Source organism: Ostrea edulis, chromosome 7 (assembly GCF_947568905.1).
Source record: "Ostrea edulis chromosome 7, xbOstEdul1.1, whole genome shotgun sequence".
In the NCBI taxonomy this organism is placed as follows: domain Eukaryota; kingdom Metazoa; phylum Mollusca; class Bivalvia; order Ostreida; family Ostreidae; genus Ostrea; species Ostrea edulis.
The window spans coordinates 13,320,004-13,337,972 of NC_079170.1; the positions used below are offsets into that span (position 1 = coordinate 13,320,004).

The window sequence follows — 17,969 nt, forward strand, 5'->3', positions numbered from 1 at the left end:
GATAGTCTAGACAGGGGATAGCAATGAAATTCACACCCAACACACAGCTGGGATAGTCTAAACAGGGGATAGCAATGAAATTCACACCCACCACACAGCTGGGATAGTCTAGACAGGGAATAGCAATGAAATTCACACCCACCACACAGCCGGGATAGTCTAGACAGGGGATAGCAATGAAATTCACACCCACCACACAGCTGGGATAGTCTAGACAGGGGATAGCAATGAAATTCACACCCACCACACAGCCCGGATAGTCTAGACAGGGAATAGCAATGAAATTCACACCCAACACACAGCTGGGATAGTCTAGACAGGGGATAGCAATGAAATTCACACCCACCACACAGCCGGGATAGTCTAGACAGGGAATAGCAATGAAATTCACACCCACCACACAGCCGGAATAGTCTAGACAGGGAATAGCAATGAAATTCACACCCACCACACAGCCGGGATAGTCTAGACAGGGAATAGCAATGAAATTCACACCCACCACACAGCCTGGATAGTCTAGACAGGGGATAGCAATGAAATTCACAGGTACCTGTGTATATCACAGTGAAACAAACATCCAGGTAAACTCAGAATACTGTGCTCTCATTAATTTTAATAAACTTTTGCCAAGGCTAAGTTTTACTGATACATATACTTTAACTTGCACTTGTATATCGCAATTTTCTCTCAAATAAACACTGTACTTCAATAACTGTTTGATTTTGCTATCTAGTTCAAACATGAAGTCATCTGAATGAAACCCAGCCGGCCCATTCCAAAAATTTTGTATTCAAAGAGATTTTCATTTGTTTTATGCAGTTTTATAAAGAAGAGCTGATTGTGACTGAGAGAGAGAGTATATTGTATTTACAATATACATTGTGGAATACCTCAGTTTACAATGGTAAGTGCATACCTATTTTTGGCAGTGACATACCTATTTTTGGCAGTAACATAAGACAAGATGTTTTGATTGAAGAATTTCAGCACCAGAGGTATGCAGTTGGCAAACACAAGATGTTGGCTCATAAATTCAAACTGAAAGTAAAAATAGAAGTCAGCAGAAATTTCTTATAGTGCATGCTTGGAAATCTCAAACTTCAATTTTTCAAATTTCAATATTTCACGGTAATAAATTATTCCTTTAACTAATGCAAAGTTGACTGCATTGTTCGCACACTGAATACAAATATATACACATTTCCAACTTTTCTTGTAAATCTAACCTGATACACATGGTTGAGTTTGAAGTGTTTCAATAGTAACAACAGAAGCCCTGAGATGGCCTTCACAATGATTTCTTTGTGTCGATTCACATCAATACCAAGTTTCATCGACTGCAGCACCGTTAACCTGTTGTAGAAAATGCCAGAATATCTCTATTAATTCTTGAAGGACACCCTCTTTCACTATGATCTCTAATCATGGCACAGTAACAAATTTTTATCAAATGAATTCTGTATGCAGTAATCTATGACTTTAGACCTTATTTCGTGCGGACACAATGACGTATTTATTCACAAGACAAAATATTTGCAAAACATCATCTGTTGCCAAATTCTTCTACATGTAAGAGTTTATTCATGAGAACAAGATTTTAGCAAATGCTCAATTTTGCCAAATTACGCGTAAATAATGTTCTCGCGAATAAAATGTGATTTACAAAACACGTAGATACTCACGGCATGACTTCTGGGAGCACGTCAGACAGGATGTTGATGGAGTCCGTCTTGGTTTTGGAGGTGGGGGCCGCGGCCAGGAGAATCTTCAGCAGGGCTATCATGTACTGGGGAAGATTGGGGAGGATGGCCTGGAAGAGGATCTCCACAGGGGTGTTAGCGATATCTGTCTCTGGCTGTCAACAACAACAATCATATTAACTACATACAATAAAAGACAAGAGTGTTCGCGATATCTGTCCCTGGCTATCAACAACAAGCTTAACCCAGGAGTGTTCGCGATATCTGTCTCTGGCTATCAACAACAAGCTTAACCCAGGAGTGTTCGCGATATCTGTCCCTGGCTGTCAACAACAAGCACAACTGTATAGTACAATAAAACACAGGGGTAGCTAATTCGCAACTAGAAGAGCTAATTTAGTATTTAACTATACAGCATAATTATTGTGAATTACATTTCTTTAAATACTTTCTAACCAGAGGAATAAAATCACTTCCAATATATGCAAAATTTCATTACACGTACAAGTGTGGCTGCTGTTACAAGTATCATTTCTACTTAACTCGTTTTGTTCACAATTCAATTCTTCCTAATTTACCTTTGAAAAAGGATTCTTGGCGATTTCTTCCTCCCTTTTAATTTGGATTTCTGTAAGTGATATGTAGAGATGCTGAAAGAAAAAAAACAACAGTGATCTGTAAATCATACAGTACACTACAGAAAGTCTTAACATTCTCAGGACAGAAATTGCTTTTCCTTCGAGATATCAGTTAATATGTAATCAAAGATCACAAAGAGCAACCCAACATGACAAGCCATACAAAAAGACAGTTCCTAACTTTGAGTTCCGAAAAGAAATCTTTTTTTTAGTATATGTTAGATATGATTAATGGTTTAATGACTACTCTTTAATCTATGCTATTTCTAAAAATTTGAGTTCCCAAAAGAAAGAGGTTTTTTGTATGTCTTTAATATTCAATGGTTTGAAGACTACTCTTTGATTTAGTTTCTAAGCTCGACTTCTGACAGTTAATTTACCTCCTTTAGAATCTTCACCCCTTCGTGTATAGGCTGTGGTACTTACTCTCTAATCTATTTTATTTCTGAGGTTGACTTCTGACAGTTAATTTACCTCCTTTAGAACCTTCACCCCTCTGTGTATAGGCTGTAGTAATTACTCTTTAATCTATTTTCTAAGGTTGACTTCTGACAGTTAATTTACCTCTTTTAGAACCTTCACCCTTCGTGTATAGGCTGTAGTAATTACTCTTTAATCTATTTTCTAAGGTTGACTTCTGACAGTTAATTTACCTCTTTTAGAACATTCACCCCTCTGTGTATAGGCTGTAGTAATTACTCTCTAATCTATGCTATTTCTGAGGTTGACTTCTGACAGTTAATTTACCTCCTTTAGAACCTTCACCCTTCGTGTATAGGCTGTAGTAATTACTCTTTAATCTATTTTCTAAGGTTGACTTCTGACAGTTAATTTACCTCTTTTAGAACATTCACCCCTCTGTGTATAGGCTGTAGTAATTACTCTCTAATCTATGCTATTTCTGAGGTTGACTTCTGACAGTTAATTTACCTCCTTTAGAACCTTCACCCCATCATGTATAGGCTGTAGTAATTACTCTTTAATCTATTTCCTAAGGTCAACAGAAGTCGACAGTTAATTTACCTCCTTTAGAACCTTCACCCCTTCATGTATAGGCTGTGGTAATCCTGCTAATGATGTCAGATCGTTCTTCACTTGGAATCCGACAAACTTTGTTCTTGTGGAATCCAGAAATTGTTCCAAATCTTTCTGCCTGTTTTGATATGCATAAATATTACCATAATTATACATGAAATGTGATTAATTTCTTGGCAATTTGCATATGGCTCCATATAAAGCCACAAATGTACACATACTAGTAAAGCACTCAAAAAAATTTCTATATTCATCTCCCATAACTGCATCCCCATTTTAGTCTTGTAATATCTCCTTGGCAACAAACTGCTTTTTTACCTGACTTTTGGTTTCCATGGTAATGTTCTCTGTTGTGTTATGGTGGGCGTGGCCGGTCGGGGTGGAGTAGGGGGCATGTCGTCGTCACTGCTTTGTCGCGCATTTCCATCCACGTCATTAAATATGTTATCCTCGCCATTCGTGTTTTCAAACGGATCGTTGTCCAGACTACTCTGTTTAACCAAAGTCTTTTGTAAGGCAGCGCGGAGGCCAAGAGAGAGATAAGTAGATAGGCAGGCACAAAGAAAGTTAGAAAGCAAGCATACGTTAGCTAGGATGCATATATTAGTGTACGTTTCACGCGTATGAATACAAACAGTCCCATAACCCAAAAGCAATGTGTATACAATTTCAGATAGTGCATGGATTGATAAACCACAAAAAGGCCCTTCATTTTTGTTCATTAAACAATAAACACTTGTTCCCATTGGTTGTCATAACTTTTGATGATATTTTTTATATGTCATGATTAAAATCTAATAAATAAATCATGTTGTGATTGTTTACCTGACGTCTACACAGTCGTATATCATCGACAACTTAATGCCACATATTTTTGTGGATTTTCCGACTGGGAAAAAAAACACCCCGAAACGGACGTTGATAAAAAATCCATGCACCATCCCAAATTAATCTAATTCTGCTAGATTGCTGAACATTCAATTTCTACTTTACATTATGTAAATAATCATGTTATCTGAGCAAGCATTATCAAATTAAAATTGGAAGCAGACATTTAAATTATCATAATTCTATAAATTATATCTTTAACAAAATTATATTTCTAATCATGTGTCAAATTCAATTATTCATAAATCTTTTTTTTTGTAATTGGAGCAATATACTTCATGTGTACATTAAAATATTCTAAACATGCATCAAAATACCATCAAAATAACACAAACTGCAAATATTTCATTCATGCTGTTGGGTGGGACCATCTCAAAGGAGAAAAAAATATCAGTTTCAATCAGCCCAATATCTTGAAGAGAAATCAAACGCTTAAACCATCCCCTTAGAAGCAAAGGATGTCTGGGTGTGCACTATGCGGTACAGCTAAAATGCTGACAATTTGAACAGAACAGGGAGCTGGCCCAATCGCTGAGATAATTTCTAGGTTTCTCTGATTATCATGCAATCTTGTCATATTTTACCTTCATGTTGAAAAAACTGAAGGAGTCCATCTTGAAATAAGAGAACTTGATTTGCAGATTTTTTAAAATCTACTTACGATATCTTTTTTTCTTCAAAATTTAAAACTAATATCAGCGGTCCGACATTACTATTTCAACTTATTGTACCATACTGTACAAGCACTGCAAGAACATATTTTAAACTGTATACAAAGACTTGTATATTTCAGCAGTGTCAGGTACATATGTACAATATGTAGTAATGTTGTCTGAAAATTACAAAATAAAAATGGCTTTACTCAATGATTTTCACAGATTTACTTCCTCCTGAAAAAGTTGTCAGTACATGTATCTTTACATGAATCTAGTTAAGCATTTGCATGATCATGATTAGTATGCTAATGAACATTTTGATTATAAACTACATGTACGATGTGATACATCGGCAATGTTGAGTTCACTGGGTTTTGAGATCCCCCTTTATGCATGTAATTTGCAAAAAGACATTTGCATATTAAAACTTGTATGTAAAGACATCCTTTATCTATCCATGGCTTAAAGAATAGTTTGGCATTCACAAAATAATTCTGTTTAAAAAGATCTTTTACAAACAACATAAAACAAACATGCTTTGTGAAGATACTACTGATGTTGTTTTTTCTCTCACATTGATTACAACATTTTTCAGGCATGTCACATTTCCATGCATATATAATACACAGATGTCAAAACAGATTTACATGTACTTATCAATAGTTATTGAGTTGCAAATTAACCCTTCTTTCAAGAAAAACAGAATTGAAAAATGAAGCAGATAGATTCAATCAAAAATCACATAATATCATTTGAACAGCTAGCAGACTTTTATAGAAGATGTTAGATGTCATTTACTATTAGAACTTTGAGCAGATGCATCACTGTGGGATTAGTACATGACGTCTACAAACTAGTGCAGAAGAAGTTTGAAAAACAGAAAGAGATATATCTACACCCCTATACCATGAACACATGGGCAGATTTTCATATTTACAATGTCAGTATCTGAAAGTTTTCAATTTATAAACTGCTGTGGAAATCATACATTTCATGTGGGCTCAATGTTCATGGATTCCTCATGGGTACGCCTTTCCCAAACACAAATTCAAAACCACAGTGAAATACACAATTTATATGATGTTTCATAGCACAGAAACCACATCCCAACAAAAATGTGAAATTTCGACAATCCATGAAAATTGCTCCTTTGCCCTCTCCCCTCCAGATTTATATATGATTCCACTGCATAAATGACTTAATTTACACAATTCGACCGAAAGCTCTGGTACATGTACTTACAATGTATTTCAATATATACAATTCAAACCGAAGCTCAGGTGTAGACATATCATGTAAATAGTACTCATACAGAAAAATTGAAATTTTTCATCTACTTGTGTAATACAAACTGCTCTAATATAAAATTAATTCAAGAAAAAAAGATGACTTTCATGATGTTGCTAAAATAAAAAGAAAAGCCAAGGTATGATGTCTTACTCGTTTGCCTCCCCTAAATGCCCGGCGGGGCATCTGTTGGTCTATGAGGTCAGCTGCTGATGTGGGTGGGGACGACGCCCTCATGCTTTTGCAGACTTCATACGTGTCCTCTGGGAGTGGGGGAAGACCAAACTTTTCCCGAACTTCATTCTTTTTGCTTTGCAAGTCCCGAAGTCCCCCCAAGGAAACCTACAGAATTACAGTGAGATAATATTACTCAATAAAGAGAAACCTACAGAATTACAGCGGGATAATATTACTCAATACAGAGACACCTACAGAATTACAGTGAGATAATTACTCAATACAGAGAAACCTACAGAATTACAGTGAGATAATTACTCAATACAGAGAAACCTACAGAATTACAGTGAGATAATATTAATACAGAAATCTACAGAATTACAGTGAGATAATTACTTAATACAGAGAAACCTACATATTTAGTTATTCAATACAACTGCAATGAAGTAGATGTAGAATTGCTTCAACCAATCATATACCATGCACTTTGAAATCTTTTAGCATAGAAGTAAATTTGTTTCAACAAATTAGAGGCCAAGTTTGATTCACCATGGAATTTTGGTCACTCTCAAAGCAACAAAGTCTTTCTTAAGGATCCCTTACAGAAAGATTTGTACCAAATCTAGGTGACCATGAGAAGATCTCAAAGAATTTTACGATATAGGAAACTCACCAGAAGAACCTTCCACAGCAGGAGTAGGACTTTCTTCATTGGGAAGTGTGGTGCACTGCCACTGCAGAACTTCGTGATCATGCTGAATAACATTACAGGGAGAATATCCTCACCAACCAGTGGTGTTACTGAAACATCAAATTAAACATAAACACACGTTATGTCAAAACCTCTACAGGGAGAATATCCTCATCAACCAGTGGTGTTACTGAAACATCAAATTAAGCATAAACACACGTAATGTCGAAACCTCTACCGGAAATTTACACGCAAATGAAAAGAATTGTGGTTCATGTTCCTGACATATTTTTATGTTGCGGGCACCAGGCCCCAGGATTGTGAAACATATTACGCTTAAAACAAAATCTGAATATTGCGATGAAATGATTGAGATGTCAATCATTCCAAACTACAGCTGTTATTTGATATTGTGTTTTATTATATACCCATCAATGTATCGTTCTTTGATACTGTGGATTTCACAGCGTGTGATCTGGTTTTCACAAACGAAACTGCGTACACAAAACATAATTTCAAGGTATGTCTTGTGGTTTTGATAATTTGGATTACATTTATTATCTTATAAATGTGGATTTAAAAGGCAGAAGGGGGTATATAATAAATTTATCATTACTACAGTCACTTGATCCGAAGAGTTGGATCATGTCTCGTTGACAGGCGCGGGTCATCAGATCAAACTCGACGCTTCGCGTCTCGTGTGATCTGATGATCCGCGCCTGTCAACTCGATGTGATCTGACTCTTCGGATCAAGTTACTGTAGTAATAATATATATTTGTCAATATTCTAGTGTCTGCAAAGGATCTTCCTTCTTTAACTGTAGCCTGTGGTTCCTTTTTACCATCCCTCTTTCCAAAGAAAAATTGATTTATCATACTTCTTGGTAAATATTAAACACTGATGTATCTCTACTAAGTGTACAGTCCCTTTTCCTTGAGATATTGGAAGATAAGTTTTAAATGGTTACCCTCAGCCTGAAGACTATAGAATTAATACCTGAATTGATACAGACGGCTTTCCTTTATTCATGATATTTATATCCCACAACAATGTGCTATCTATACAACTTAAACTTGTTGAAGTTCTATGGTATGAATTTCTACAATTCTATTTTCCACTTTTAATTATAAAAACACTCTTAAATCACCGCATGTACATATTTATGAGACACTTCATGTACTATTTTACCTGTTTTAACCAGAATTATTTTATTTTCAAACGTTGTTTACAAATATAATCCAACATCACTCGGTCATGCATGAATAACGTGAGTCACATGTCCAGTTCAGACTTTCCGAGGTACATTTGTGTAAAGCAGTGTGTTTTGTTATGTACAACAGCACTATGCCATAAGGTTAAGACTAAGAGAAATAAAATGACAAAATACCTCTTTGTAATGTTGCATCTGAGTTACATCATGTCTGGTTTTCCCCAGACATGCAAGGGGCTTTATGTAGACACCTACCATAGGCATATGAGAGAGAGAGAGAGAGAGAGAGAGAGAGAGAGTGTGTTGAAATGCTATTCTATGTTGATTAAAATCCAAATAACACAGCCAGGGATGTAACAACAGGAAGATAGAGGGACTGCCCCTCCCTCATTTGGTATGTATACATGTAGTCGACAACAACGTTTGGTCTGATGAGTATTTTGAGCATTAGCGTGACACAGATTATCACATGGCTGATTTAATATTCAGCAGGTCAAGATGAGGTCAATACAGGTAAATTAGGTAGAAAGAAAATGTGTAGTTTTTGAAGATTTTTCTGAATTTCATCACCAACTCAAGGATGTCCTTTCTTGCTTTTTGGATATAATTTTCTTTATTACAAAAAAGAATTATAATAGAAAGGAGAAATCTGGACAACCTTGTGCTCGATATAACGAACTTTCAAGGCTTTAAAAACCACTCATTTGATGGATATCAATAGAGATTTAACAAAATCAGACAACCCAGACTTTGATGTTTTACTAAATCACCGAGGGCCATATGTCACAGGTAAAGTGGGGAGGTCCTTAAGAGTTTCAGTTCATCAGTAATGAACATCTCATAAGTGATTGAAATTTTTATTTAAGTCTGAGTTTGTTACATGATCCCAGGGCCATCACTGTAGTACTGTCTGAAAGGTGAAATCACTATTCTGTCTTTACATGAGAACATAAACTGAATATACCAATAAATAGTTATCGACAACAGTAATTATGTTTCTATACTTATTATCATTGATTAAGAATGTGTGTCTTGTATGCCCTTACAGAAGTGGAAATAAATTCTAATCTATTCTAAAATTGTGAGTGCTATTTTCTGAAGTTCATAAAATGTTTGTTTGTTTTGCTGTTTTCCGCCACACTCAACAATTTTTCAATTATCTAGTGGCGCCCAATTTTTTATTGGTGGAAGAGAGAACCCAAATGCAATGTACCTGGGAAGAGACCACCAACCTTTCAAAAGTAAACTGGGAAACTTTCTCACTTACCGGCACGAGCAGGATTCAAACCTGCGCCGAGCAGAGGTGAGAGGCCGTGTGATTTTGAGCGCGATGCTCTCACCACTCGGCCACGGAGGCCCAGTTCATAAAATCAATATCAATTAGTGATAAATAAAAACAACAACATCTTGTTTATAACAGATTATAGTTTCATTTCGCTATATTTTCCTCTAACAATACATGTTGGTTACCTAGATCCTCTGTGAATATGGTTCTGTTGTGTCTCTGTTCATCAGATTCTGTCTCCAATGGACTCCTCATCACCTCCACCACAATATACAACACACTCAGAATTAACCTGTCAATATACAACACACTCAGAATTAACCTGTCAATATACAACACACTCAGGATTAACCTGTCAATATACAACACACTCAGAATTAACCTGTCAATATACAACACACTCAGAATTAACCTGTCAATATACAACACACTCAGGATTAACCTGTCAATATACAACACACTCAGAATTAACCTGTCAATATACAACACACTCAGAATTAACCTGTCAATATACAACACACTCAGAATTAACCTGTCAATATACAACACACTCAGAATTAACCTGTCAATATACAACACACTCAGAATTAACCTGTCAATATACAACACACTCAGAATTAACCTGTCAATATACAACACACTCAGAATTAACCTGTCAATATACAACACACTCATAATTAACCTGTCAATATACAACACACTCAGAATTAACCTGTCAATATACAACACACTCAGTATTAACCTGTCAATATACAACACAGAATTAACCTGTCAATATACAACACACTCAGAATTAACCTGTCAATATACAACACACTCAGTATTAACCTGTCAATATACAACACACTCAGGATTAACCTGTCAATATACAACACACTCAGTATTAACCTGTCAATATACAACACACTCAGGATTAACATGTCAATATACAACACACTCAGGATTAACCTGTCAATATACAACACAGAATTAACCTGTCAATATACAACACACTCAGAATTAACCTGTCAATATACAACACACTCAGAATTAACCTGTCAATATACAACACACTCAGGATTAACCTGTCAATATACAACACACTCAGGATTAACCTGTCAATATACAACACACTCAGGATTAACATGTCAATATACAACACACTCAGGATTAACATGTCAATATACAACACAGAATTAACCTGTCAATATACAACACACTCAGAATTAACCTGTCAATATACAACACACTCAGTATTAACCTGTCAATATACAACACACTCAGAATTAACCTGTCAATATACAACACACTCAGGATTAACCTGTCAATATACAACACACTTAGAATTAACCTGTCAATATACAACACACTCAGAATTAACCTGTCAATATACAACACACTCAGAATTAACCTGTCAATATACAACACACTCAGAATTAACCTGTCAATATACAACACACTCAGTATTAACCTGTCAATATACAACACACTCAGGATTAACCTGTCAATATACAACACACTCAGGATTAACCTGTCAATATACAACACACTCAGGATTAACCTGTCAATATACAACACACTCAGAATTAACCTGTCAATATACAACACATTCGGGATTAACCTGTCAATATACAACACATTCAGGATTAACCTGTCAATATACAACACACTCAGTATTATCCAGTCAATATACAACACCCTCAGGTTTAACCTGTCAATATACAACACACTCAGAATTAACCTGTCAATATACAACACACTCAGAATTAACCTGTCAATATACAACACACTCAGTATCAACCTGTCAATATACAACACACTCAGAATTAACCTGTCAATATACAACACACTTGGAATTAACCTGTACATGTAGAATACAGTTTAGAAATGAATTTCATTTTTAGAAATACTCGAGGGCATAAACTGCAATGCTTAACCCCAGCATACACCATGAAGAATGTTAAGGTATTCAATGTATAATGAAAGGAGATGGAGGAATGCTTAACTCCAGCATACTCCATGAAGAGTGTTAAGGTATTCAATGTATAATGAAAGGAGATGGAGCAATGCTTAACCCCAGCATACTCCATGAAGAGTGTTAAGGTATTCAATATATAATGAAAGGAGATGGAGCAATGCTTAACCCCAGCATACTCCATGAAGAGTGTTAAGGTATTCAATGTATAATGAAAGGAGATGGAGCAATGCTTAACCCCAGCATACTCCATGAAGAGTGTTAAAGGGACTGATTCACGATTTTACCCCAAATTTTGTTTTTCACTTTTAATGATCAAAATTTACTGTCTAATGTGTTTTAACGATTTCACATGAAAATCAAGGTTATACATTGTCACAGAAGCTCATTTTAGAGAGTTTATTCTTTGTTTTGTAAACAAAGATTGCGATATGTTATTGCATACGAAATTTTCAAACAAAAATGGATATCGATCTAAGTTTATTATATCTCTAACATTTCAAGCATTTTTGGGGTAAAATGTGTCATCTAAAAGTTAAAATTTGAGACTATGCAAAATTGAGATGCATTATATTATGAAATCAATATTTCACTTGTTTGTTTGTTTACATAAAAAGACTCGAGTCAATTATTTCATTGAGTGTTTGTTTGTAGTTGTTGTTTATTTTTTTTTTAATTTTTTTAAATAAATTTCAATATATATGTACCTTTTTAAAATATATTAAATAATGACTGAATTCATCTCTCTCTCTTTCTCTCTCTCAGAAAATAATATATACATATACCTTTGATAGTTTCTTATAAACATTTTGTACAAGTTTCTTTGCAGAATGTATGTATATATATATACTGTATGTATGTTTAAAAAAAAAATAAAAATAAAAAGATTCGAGTCTTTGTTTACATAACACATATTTAAGGCTAAAATATTGCTTTCACTCTTGCATTCAGAAGGTTAAAATTTTGGCTGTCAACATTAAATGAGTTATGTTTATAATGTGTAGCATCAAAATGAAAAAATATTTTCATCAAAAATCGTGAACCAGTCCCTTTAAGGTATTCAATGTATAATGAAAGGAGATGGAGCAATGCTTAACCCCAGCATACTCCATGAAGAGTATAAGGTATTCAATGTATAATGAAAGGAGATGGAGCAATGCTTAACCCCAGCATACTCCATGAAGAGTATAAGGTATTCAATGTATAATGAAAGGAGATGGAGCAATGCTTAACTCCAGCATACTCCATGAAGAGTGTTAAGGTATTCAATGTATAATGAAAGGAGATGGAGCAATGCTTAACCCCAGCATACTCCATGAAAGGAGATGGAGCAATGCTTAACCCCAGCATACTCCATGAAGAGTGTTAAGGTATTCAGTGTATAATGAAAGGAGATGGAGCAATGCTTAACCCCAGCATACTCCATGAAGAGTGTTAAAGTATTCAATGTATAATGAAAGGAGATGGAACAATGCTTAACCCCAGCATACTCCATGAAGAGTATTAAGGTATTCAGTGTATAATGAAAGGAGATGGAGAAATGCTTAACCCCAGCATACTCCATGAAGAGTTTTATTAAAGGTATTCAATGTATATTAATGAAAGGAGATGGAGCAATGCTTAACCCCAGCATACTCCATGAAGAGTGTTAAGGTATTCAATGTATAATGAAAGGAGATTGAGCAATTTCAAAATATATGTTTATTGTTAAATGAGGATGGAAGTGAAGTACATCAAATTCACATGACTGGTATATGATTATAAGCCAATCTTTTTGCACTTGAGACTTTTTGGAAGAGCTATCCACCCTTAATAAACATTAGAAAAATTATCTAAAAAATAAGTGTGGTAAATCATAAGAAAGCTTATGTAACTTTTTACTATGAGATTTGTATGAAACTTCAATTTCTTTTTTTTCCAAACATTTTGATAAAACATGCTCTTCCCATGGACTTCAATGTAAAATTCTAAGGGAAATGAAGCAGTATTAAAGCAAAATTTTGTAAATCCCTATGGTGGAATATTTTTGTTCAATTAACTCTTCAAAATGATACCATGATTATGAAAACCATCCATTCATTAGATATGAAATATGATTGTTATGTATTGAATACCTTAAAATAAACGCTCAAAAACAACCACATCAATACTTAGCAATGCAGATTTCATTGTGTATGTTAGATTGTCATAAGACGAACAAGACGTGCTTGTGAGACACTGATGCCCTAATAATCCAAGGTGACGGTCACCAGGTCAAAAACTATGATACTCAAATAAAAGTCTTGTCACAAAGAATATACATGGGAAACATGAAAGCTATGACCCCAACCACTCAAAAGTTATGGCGGAAATTAAAGCATTTTTGCGGACAAACAAATAGACTGAAAAGTTTGTACCCGAATCTCTGATTACGGAGGAATGAAAATTCAAAATTGCTTGTGTACTTTTCTAACAAAGTACATTTTATTGTGTTGTTTATATACCTTAAATCACTGCTGTCTGCCACCGATACAGCCAGTTTTCTCATTGCTATTGAGGCAGCAGTAGTATTTCTGAAAGAAAATAAAGAATTGTACTTCATCTGATGGAAACTATATTTCTATTGAAAAGTAAGATACACAATCATGCATAGTACGTAGCAGTGAAAATTGTGGAAACATTATCACTAAAGAAAATTTAACAAGAGTACTGCAAACGGTACAACATACGCCCATTAGACCTTCAGTGCAATATCTGTATCCATGATGAGAAAAAGTAGAAAAAACTATTTGACCTACTTTTAGCCCTAATGTAGGTCATGATGCACCAATCAAGTTGAAATGTGAACTGATTATGTATTTCTGTGAGAAGGAGGTTGTGACTGACAAAATTTCAGGGTAATACCTGTATTTTTAACAAAACAAAAAATCTGGAAAACTGTTTGACCTACTTTTACCCCTAAAGTAGGTCATGGTGCACCAATCAAGCTGAATGCAAATAAAACTTATATTACTTCGAGAGGAAGATTGTGACAGAATTTCATGGCAATATCTGTATCTGTAATGAAAACAAATTTTCCCTACAACCTTGCTCTTTGACCTTGAGAAACAATACGCATCCTCTGCTTGGCATAAGATGTATGTGTACCAAGTTTGACGGTCCTAATCACAATGGTCCTACCTACACAGTTTTGCTACTAACTGATACTATGATTTTGACCTTTGACCTTAAAAAACAAAAGACATCCCCCACTTGGCATGAGGTATATGAGAACCAATAGTTTGGTCTGTATTCTGCTTACAAAGTCTTTCTATTAACTGATACGACCTTGACCTTGAAAAACAATAGGCATCTTCCTCTCATCAGGATGATCAAATGTACCAAGTTAAAAGATCCTGGAGCTTATGGTTTAGTATATATCCTGCCTACAAGGTTTTCCTAATAAGTGATACTAAGACAGACCTGTTTACCCCTTATGAAAGCTGTCAGTAAGATTGTCAGTATTTTTGGTAGTCTGTCAGTACAAAGTCACCGGTGAGTTGCCCCCCCCAGAAAATTTTGAAAAATTAGATGCTATTTCCTGCTATCTGAGAGCTCCTGAAATCAGATTCAGAGGTTTATAAAGATGAAAATATACTAAGTATTTTAGTTTAATTTTTTAAAAGTATGCTGAAAACCTTGTTGAGACCCCTCGACTTGTAAATTTCCCTAATATTTTTCATGCATATGTAGTACGGTCTCTCTGACACTTACCTCATATCTTTTGATTTTTAAACATCAGATCAATTAGCAATAGTCTACTTTTCTTGACTCATCACATTACCCCTTTTTGAATTACTTTGCTTTCCTTGAATACTCCATTTTGACATGGTTTGTCACCATGCTGTATTAATCTTGATCTTTTACATGCTTTAATATGTTTCTATTTCATAAAGCGCTTAGATGACTTTGATCTTTAAAAGTTAATAATTTTCTAGATCGAATTTTGACGAAACGATTTTTTTTACCGATTTTTGTTTTTGACCGTATTTTCGCGACCAATCACCGTAAAACGTATTTTCTTTTAACTTTTACCGTAAAAAATACGGCGAAAACGTACAAGTAAACAGGTCTGCTAAGACCTTGGCCTTTGACCTTGGGAAATGATAGACATCTTCCTCTTATGATGGTGATCAAATGTACCAAGTTGTAAGATCCTGGAGTTTACAGTTCATTTTGTATTTTGCCTACAAGGTCCGGGCAGATAGACGGACAATGTCAAAACATAATACGTTTCGTCTTTGACAGGCTTATAAAAATACAAATAAAAATACACATCACAGAATGCAAGTGCATGTACATATTTGATATCAGATAGTGTGATTGACATATGTGATACTGAGATTAGCATAGCTGATGTTGAGAATTGAGATATCAGATAGTGTGATTGACGACATATGTGATATTGAGATTAGCATAGCTGAGATGTTGAGAATTGAGATATCAGATAGTGTGATTGACTTAATATGTGATATTGAGATTAGCATAGCTGAGATGTTAAGAATTGAGATATCAGATAGTGTGATTGACTTAATATGTGATATTGAGATTAGCATAGCTGAGATGTTGAGAATTGAGATATCAGATAGTGTGATTGACATATGTGATATTGAGATCAGTCTAGCTGAGATGTTGAGAATTGAGATATCAGATAGTGTGATTGACATATGTAATATTGAGATTAGCATAGCTGAGATGTTGAGAATTGAGATATCAGATAGTGTGATTGACTTAATATGTGATATTGAGATTAGCATAGCTGAGATGTTGAGAATTGAGATATCAGATAGTGTGATTGACTTAATATGTGATATTGAGATTAGCATAGCTGAGATGTTGAGAATTGAGATATCAGATAGTGTGATTGACTTAATATGTGATATTGAGATTAGCATAGCTGAGATGTTGAGAATTGAGATATCAGATAGTGTGATTGACATATGTGATATTGAGATTAGCATAGCTGATGTTGAGAATTGAGATATCAGATAGTGTGATTGACTTAATATGTGATATTGAGATTAGCATAGCTGAGATGTTGAGAATTGAGATATCAGATAGTGTGATTGACATATGTGATATTGAGATTAGCATAGCTGAGATGTTGAGAATTGAGATATCAGATAGTGTGATTGACATATGTGATATTGAGATTAGCATAGCTATTGTTGAGAATTGAGATATCAGATAGTGTGATTGACTTAATATGTGATATTGAGATTAGCATAGCTGAGATGTTGAGAATTGAGATATCAGATAGTGTGATTGACTTAATATGTGATATTGAGATTAGCATAGCTGAGATGTTGAGAATTGAGATATCAGATAGTGTGATTGATTGAGATTAGCATAGCTGAGATGTTGAGAATTGAGATATCAGATAGTGTGATTGACTTAATATGTGATATTGAGATTAGCATAGCTGAGATGTTGAGAATTGAGATATCAGATACTGAGATTGACATACTCTATTTCCATGGAGAGTAGCTCCACGAACGAGGTAAACAGGCCCTGCTCATACAGCAGGTGAACATTCCTGTGTGTCCAGTCTCGATGTTCTTCCTCCGCGATACACTCACCATAAACACCTACAATACATAACCATGGTAACTATATCATACATTCACTGTCAATAATGCAAGTTACCATCACCATTCTATTGATTTTATGATATACAGAAATTTAAAATCTTTCTTCATTATATCTGTTGATTTGATTACATTTCAATGTTCAAGTTAAAACAATACAGAATTTGGTTCACACTTTGTACGAGATATATAATAGTGACAACATGACAATTATCCTGAATAATAGACACACAGTGAAGCATAAACTCAAGGTTGTAACAAAACCTGTATGAGATAGTAAACAAGAGGCCCATGGGCCACATCGCTCACCTGAGTCACCTTGGCCCATATCTGAAGACTTTCCATGAATATTTGCATGTAAAACCTTAGTCCCTATTATGACCAAAACTACCCTTTGCATACTTGAATCTACACTATGTCAGAAAGCTTTCATGTAAATGTCAACTTCTTTGGCCCAATGGTTCTTGAGAAGAAGATTTTTAAAGCTTTTTCCTATATTTATATGTAAAACTTTGACCCCCCCCCACTTGTGGCCCCATCCTACCCCCGGGGGCCATGATTTGAACAAACTTGAATCTGCACTATGTCAGAAAGTTTTCTTGTAAATATCAGCTTTTCTGACTCAGTGGTTATTGAGAAAAAGATTTTAACTACATATTTGTATGTAAAACTTTGATCCCCCCTTGTGGCCCCATCCTACCCCCGGGGGCCATGATTTGAACAAACTTGAATCTGCACTATGTCAGAAAATTTCATGTAAAAATCAGCTTTTATGGCTCAGTGGTTCTTGAGAAGAAGATTTTTAAAGATTTTTCCTATATATTTGTATGTAAAACTTTG

At 34.9% G+C, this 17,969-nt stretch overlaps 1 protein-coding gene across 5 annotated transcripts in view; it reads right to left on the minus strand.

Annotated features, from left to right (window-relative positions):
• The window catches only part of LOC125654070 (striatin-interacting protein 1 homolog), a 34,564-nt gene that overhangs the window by 7,654 nt on the left and 8,941 nt on the right, over nucleotides 1-17,969 (minus strand). For 3 of the 5 annotated variants that reach the window (XM_048883819.2, XM_056143368.1, XM_056143371.1), the window contains exons 5-16: nucleotides 17,009-17,129; nucleotides 14,007-14,075; nucleotides 9,755-9,861; nucleotides 7,055-7,182; nucleotides 6,358-6,546; nucleotides 4,846-4,875; nucleotides 3,692-3,864; nucleotides 3,362-3,491; nucleotides 2,279-2,350; nucleotides 1,683-1,855; nucleotides 1,227-1,353; nucleotides 938-1,038 (exon numbers count right to left, since the gene is read on the minus strand). In XM_048883819.2, the coding sequence (XP_048739776.1) occupies nucleotides 938-1,038; nucleotides 1,227-1,353; nucleotides 1,683-1,855; nucleotides 2,279-2,350; nucleotides 3,362-3,491; nucleotides 3,692-3,864; nucleotides 4,846-4,875; nucleotides 6,358-6,546; nucleotides 7,055-7,182; nucleotides 9,755-9,861; nucleotides 14,007-14,075; nucleotides 17,009-17,129 (1,420 nt within the window). The remainder of the gene's footprint in view (nucleotides 1-937; nucleotides 1,039-1,226; nucleotides 1,354-1,682; nucleotides 1,856-2,278; nucleotides 2,351-3,361; nucleotides 3,492-3,691; nucleotides 3,865-4,845; nucleotides 4,876-6,357; nucleotides 6,547-7,054; nucleotides 7,183-9,754; nucleotides 9,862-14,006; nucleotides 14,076-17,008; nucleotides 17,130-17,969) is intronic. The other 2 variants (XM_056143370.1, XM_056143369.1) reach the window with 1 other exon arrangement.